The sequence below is a fragment of the Salmo trutta genome, chromosome 4 (assembly GCF_901001165.1).
Source record: "Salmo trutta chromosome 4, fSalTru1.1, whole genome shotgun sequence".
NCBI classification, from domain to species: domain Eukaryota; kingdom Metazoa; phylum Chordata; class Actinopteri; order Salmoniformes; family Salmonidae; genus Salmo; species Salmo trutta.
Genome location: NC_042960.1, coordinates 807661 through 813924, shown reverse-complemented (window position 1 = coordinate 813924; position 6264 = coordinate 807661). Strand labels below are relative to the sequence as shown.

Genomic DNA, 6264 nt, shown 5'->3' with positions numbered 1-6264 from the left:
GGGTGGCTGCTTTCCGGCTAAAGGCGGTGCAGAGACTGCTGTACCATACTGATGTTGGCTGGAGGGAACCAGTATGCGCGCTGCTGAGGAGAGCTGGCGGATTAGGGTTGGACCGGCAGCTGTTCCTCATGAAGCTGGAGAGGCTGAGTACAGCAGGTCTCTCAGATTTTTACTCTGCAGTGCTGATGGCCTGGCAGCTGCTAAGGCCACACGAGAAGGGGGTGTGGAGCCTGGGCTGTGGGAGGAGCCTATCTTCCACAACCCAGCCATTCCTTTGAGATCGGTCCAGTCGGCCACCCTGCAGAGGCAACTGATGGCAGGGGGTGTACAAAGGCTGGGTGACCTGCGACTGCTGGGAGAGGAGGGGTGGAAAATCCCGGAAGTCTTGGCACAGCAAACAGGAATAACGTCTCTTAGGCTGCTGGAGAGATTCCTGGAGGAGGTCCAGGAGGCACTGTCTGAGCCGGTAAGGGGGATGTTTGAGCAGCCAAAGGGAGAGGGGCCACCAAGTTTTCCGCCACTGCAGGTGACGGCAGAGACTGGAGACTGGCAAGGGGGTCTGGAGGACTTGTTAGAGTTTGAAGGGGTGGGAGGTAAAGCCCTCTACAACCTCTGCGTTAAGGTTAGGAATATTAGGAGCCTAACAGGAGTGAAGGCACATCAGTGGCAGGGGGTATGTGGGGCGGAGAGTATGGTGGGTTTTAGATGGAGGGGGCTCTACAAACCCCCAGTACCAAAGAGGTCAGGAGACCTCCAGTGGAGGGTTCTTCATGGAGCCCTGGCCACTAACAGCTGGCTGGCACGGGTTGAACCGGGAGTCGGGCAGGGGTGTCCTTTCTGTAAAATGAAAGAAACTGTGATTCATGTGTTTTCTGTGTGCACCAGGTTAATGTCACTAATGTCTCTGTTGGAATGTCTGTGTGAGAGGTTGGGGGTGGTTTTTACTGTTGGGGTGTTCATAATGGGATACAGGTATTCAAGTAAGTAGAAGGAAAAATGTGTTTTGTTGAATTTTCTGTTTGCTCAGGCAAAGTTAGCTATTTGGCTAACAATGAGGAACAGGGTCAAAGGTGGGGGGATAACAGACCCTTTATTATTGTTTAATGGGATGGTCTCTGCGCGCCTTAGGGTTGAGTTTGAGTTCTATAAAATTATAAAAAGTGTGGAGATGTTTCAGGAGATATGGTGTGTTGGGGGGGCTGTCTGCATAGCTGGGGAAGATGTTTTGGATATACGGTTGTAGGAGTGGGTATTGTGATGTTGGTTTGTATCATGTGGTAGCTGGAAAGGTGAGTATGGTACATGTATGCATTACAGGATATATTTTTGGGTTTATTTTTAAGGGGGGGGGGTGGTGAGTTTTAAATGAAATGAGAATGTTTCAGTAAAGAAAAAAAAAAGTCTCTCTCTCCCCCGGTGGTGTTATAGTCTTACTGCATCTCCAACAGACAAGACGTAAGTAAGAGCAGGAGTAACATAGTTTTAAATATAGCCTATTCATATTGTCTATTGGACTCGTGCACCTTCCTGCAATATGAATTAGTCGACTTTGAAAGTAACACATGTTGAAGGAGACAGCAGAGTTTTGGAGAATAAACTAGCTGTCCTGTCATTACTGTGCCAAAGCATTATTTAATCAGAACTGGGGCCAGCAACTTTTTATGGATACTTCGGTTACTAGTCCAATGCTCTAACCACTAGGCTATCCTGCCACCCCAAAGAAAAGAAAGAGCATGGGTGTGTCCCAAATGACAACCTATCCCCATAGGGCTTTGGTCAATAGTATGCACCATAGGGAATAGGGTGCCATTTGGGGCGGAGCTGCATGATTTCACGCCAAAGCTTTGGTAATTGTTCCTGTGTTGCCATTTGCCAAACACCAGGGGAACATTGGTGTGTCATGGGTGCAACAACGCCAACATATCGCGACCGTTATTGTGATCAACTAACACCCCACCAAGTGACCTATTTCATCAAACTTCTAACACTACCCACTGGGCACACACTGGTTGAATTAACGTTGTTTCCATGTCATTTCAATGAAGTTACATTGAACCAATGTGGAATAGACATTGATTTGGGTAAGGACAAGTAACCTAGTAGGAAATGCAAGGTTAGAAATATTTGACCATTTGGTCCCTTGCCAAAGCCAACAGTACCATACTTACGGCATTCGTTACACGAACACAGGGTATTCTATCAGACCTCTAGAGCAAAAACCAGGAGTACAGTGAAAAACGCTGGTAGACTTGATGAACTGACAACAGACAAACAGAAAACACAGGTATAAATGCACAGGGGAAAATGGGGGAAATGGGAGACACCTGGAGGGGGGTGGAGACGAGCACACGACAGGTGACGTGTGACAGTATTTAACGACTTATGCGAGTCAGTTCACTTTTCCCAGGGAGCCACCAACAAAGTTTGTGAGTGAGATAACATGGAAGACAACAACAAAGTGACAAGAAAGTACCATCAGAAAGGGACTAATGGATCTAGAACGGACCGTGTGGTTGTGCGTAATTTCGAAAGCGCTGACTATCCGGACGTCGAGCGCATATTCATTGACGGGCTGATGGAGATGGTTCCGGACACCGCGTTTAGAGGGTTAAAACATCACCCTGAGAGCCTGCTGCTGTACGCCGCTATGACAAGTAATCAAGATATAGGTATTATATCAATTTATATATTGACTGTTATTCCATCAATAGGTTACAGTTTTCACTGTTATTTGATTGCATTAGTCTGAGAAAATGTGCTTTTGGCAATGGAGAATGTTATAAATGTAATCATTTACATTTAGGCTATCTTGACATATTTCATCAATACCGTTTGTTATTTGATTGCATTATTTAGTATAATTCTGGGAAATGTGCAGTAGAATGCATAATTTGTGCTCGATTGCGATAGTACCAACTCATTTCCTTCCTGTGACTATTGTATGTCAACATTTAGATTACTCAATCATCTATTTTTCGCCATGTCTTTTGCAGTTGTTTGTTTTATTGCGACCAAGTCGTTCTTGCTGACTTGTTTGGTGCCTCTCGCTGTCCTGTGCGCACGCTACTACTACAGCAGGAGAGTTGTCCTTGGGTACCTGGAGCGCGCCAAACTCACGGATATGGGCGACATCGAGGGACATTACATGACAACTCCAGGTAATAGTTTTGGTGGAATAGTTTTTTAAAAATGCATTTATCATTCGTTTTATTTGTTTATTTGAGTGTAGTTGGCTTTAGTTTAGTTATATTACACATAGTTATTTTGTTAAAAAAATGAATATGCACATAAGATTCAGTGCCTGGTTAAAAGCAAACTTCCAGGGAGGTAAAATAAAACCAGGACTTCATTCCTGTCTCCATTCTTGAATATAATTACTAATTTAAAATGACAAGCTAGTGTCTGGATGTGTCACCATGATCCCGCTGAGTCCAGGCTCCTTTCGGTCTACCCCATCAATAGAAAATAAAAAGTATAGTAAATCTTTGTTCCCAAAGGATGACCAGTCAGTGATTAGGCTCTTCAAAGAAAAGGATCCATTTAAAGTATAAAAGTCAAGACAATGACATCAGCTTTTATTAAATGGGAGGATTAGGACATCATTTGATATTACCCACTATTTCCAAATTCCACCTCCCTTATTTCTCTCAGACTCCTGTCTGTGGGTTGCAGTGCTGGAGGGCAGTGTGGTGGGTGTAGTGGCGGCCCGTGCCCTGCGGGGGGAAGCTGGCAGTGTGGAGCTGCATCGCATGTCGGTGGACAGGCCCTGTCGGCACTGCGGGGTTGGCTTTGCCCTCGGGCGGAAGGTTCTACAATTTGCAGCAGACCGTGGCTACCTCTCTGTCGTCTTGGGAACCACGGCCTACTCGCCGGCTGCTCACCGGCTATACCAGACTCTGGGGTTCCGATGCGTCGGCGTCACCAAGGGATACGCCACTCCTGGCGTGAGCCGGTCGGTTCTGGAACAGCTCTTCTACAGGGTCAGTCATCACCACTACCGGATGGACATGATCGTTCACAAGACTAACACTCACAGCCAGCACTGAACACAGCACAGTGATGGAGCACAGCACAGTGATGGAGCACAGCAATAAAGTACAGAACAGTGATGGAGCACAGCACAGTAATAAAGTACAGTACAGAACAGTGATGGAGCACAGCACAGTGATGGAGCCCAGCACACGGAACAGTGATGGAGCCCAGCACACGGAACAGTGATGGAGCCCAGCACAGTAATAAAGTACAGCACGGAACAGGGATGGAGCACAGCACGGAACAGGGATGGAGCACAGCACGGAACAGGGATGGAGCACGGAACAAGGATGGAGTACAACACACGAGTGCACATGCAGGCAAATGCACGCCACACACGCAAGCACACACTCTAACCCAACCCCCTGAGACCCTGAGCACCTTGTTTCACCATTTAGTGAATGGAAGAAAATCTCCAGAACGTAATGTATGTAATCACTAGGTTAAAGAATTGTTCGCAAACGTACCGTTTTTCCTTGTGATTTGAAGAGGTTTCTGTTAATTTCCGGTTCAGAGAATTGGTGGGGAAATGGGGTGCGTTCGAGTGCATGGTTTATTCAGGGTAACGCGCTAGTAGCTTATTCCGGGGGACATGCATGTTTATATCCCAGGTTATTGATGCTTAAAGCATAGCAGCATCTCCATTGACATGTGTGCTGGTATTATTACATATGTTTATCTGAACATGTCTGTATGGTATATCATGTGCTTTGAATGTTAATTGACCAGATGTATAAGGCTTGGGTATTGCTATAAGAAGCCTGTACTCTCATTGTTTGAGGAACAGGACAGGGAACAGGTCGGCATGCTGCTCGGGTTTGTTTGAAATGCTCTATTTGATCATTTCTGTAAATACTTGCACATTTTGCCGGCTATTATCTTCACTTGCAAATAAAAAGCCTCTCTCTGGGCAAGAAAAATTCATTGACTTCGTCAGCCTCCTCACTGTTAAATTCCTAATGCATGGTCACCTCAAAAGTGGTATTCAAACTTTTTTCATTTTTGAATTTTCCTGCCAGAATTTCTGGGGACCCCTTTTTATTTATTTATTTGCAATCATTTCTCACGACCACAACACACCCCAAATCTAATGACACAACCTTCAAATCTGTACATTTAAATTTTTACATCAACAAATAACCTTGAATTTATTACATTTTCAAAATCAAAATAAACCAATAAATATATTTACTCAAATAGTATTTTTTTTCCCCCCAAGTATCTTTCTCAACGGGTCTATTGTCTCATATTTTATTTTGTACTCTGTTTTTGTTCCTAAAAATAAAAAATATAAAAATACAATACCACTGAATAGTGTTTCAGACAAAACCAATGTTTCTGCATGAGGTTAACTACGTGTTAGCATGAACCGAAGGAGATAGCTAGACACTTAGTGTGATAAGTCATTACAAATGGACTTTGGGAGGAAACGGTTATCATTTGTCCAAAAGTTGAAATGTTCTGGTCAAGCTCAAGTCACAAAATGCTGCACAGAAGTGCATCATATCCCCCTCTCTCAAAAGCTATAGGGGTAAAAGGTATACTTTCATATCCCCCTCTCTCAAAAGCTATAGGGGTAAAAGGTATACTTTCATAAACCCCTCTCTCAAAAGCTATAGGGGTAAAAGGTATACTTTCATATCCCCCTCTCTCAAAAGCTATAGGGGTATAAGGTATACTTTCGGGTAAAAGTAATGATTGAATGTTTAGCTAATTCACAATTCCAAAACATGGAAAATTGGAAGACTAAATGCCAAAATTCATTACTTTTAAAGGTGTAATCTGTGATTGCTAACTCAATTTTTGCACTTAAATTAATTATATACTCTATACTAGCTGTTGATTCTGGAAGAATATAACAAAATGCAAACTTAGTCACTGTATAGCTTCAAGACATTTTAAAAACTACAATTCTTATGTCATGGATGTTCAGTCATTGCATCTATAGCCCAGTCTCTGGGCTATAGATGTTTGCCCAGTTCATTTTTGTTTGACCTTCAGATTGTCCCTTTATCTGTTCAAACATGGTTCTGAACTTTCTAACCCTGTTTGTGTCTTGACCAAAAGTAACTGGTTGTTGAACCCTGTTCAGGAGGAGGGTTCTAGAATAGTTTTTGCCTCCCAATTTTTTTTTTAACGAACAGTCCATGACAGGCATAGCTAGTAACATCACAATCACTCTGGATGCAACACAACATTAAACATCTCCCCTTTAATGCATTTGACATCCTG

The 6264-nt window shown here is 43.7% G+C and overlaps 1 protein-coding gene across 4 annotated transcripts; it reads left to right on the top strand.

Moving 5' to 3' along the window:
* Positions 1–2331: 2331 nt before the first annotated feature.
* On the top strand, positions 2332–4095 carry LOC115189945 (N-acetylaspartate synthetase-like). 4 transcript variants are annotated; one of them, XM_029748466.1, is made up of 3 exons: positions 2332–2654; positions 2994–3158; positions 3652–4095. In XM_029748466.1, exons 1-3 carry the CDS (start codon positions 2441–2443, stop codon positions 4044–4046), a joined length of 774 nt encoding a protein of 257 aa, XP_029604326.1. In that variant the 5' UTR covers positions 2332–2440; the 3' UTR covers positions 4047–4095. The 4 variants fall into 4 exon arrangements, with proteins under 4 accessions (XP_029604326.1, XP_029604316.1, XP_029604345.1 ...); XM_029748456.1 differs by having other exon boundaries at positions 2332–2669; XM_029748485.1 differs by having other exon boundaries at positions 2588–2669; positions 3076–3158.
* The last annotated feature ends 2169 nt before the right edge of the window (positions 4096–6264 follow it).

Coding starts and splice junctions, on each gene's coding strand:
- LOC115189945 (XM_029748456.1), top strand. CDS start 2,441: ATGGAAGACAACAACAAAGTGACAAGAAAGTACCATCAGAAAGGGACT. Junction 2,670..2,993: donor GACAAGTAATCAAGATATAG/GTATTATATCAA, acceptor TGTCTTTTGCAG/TTGTTTGTTTTATTGCGACC. Junction 3,159..3,651: donor ACATTACATGACAACTCCAG/GTAATAGTTTTG, acceptor TATTTCTCTCAG/ACTCCTGTCTGTGGGTTGCA.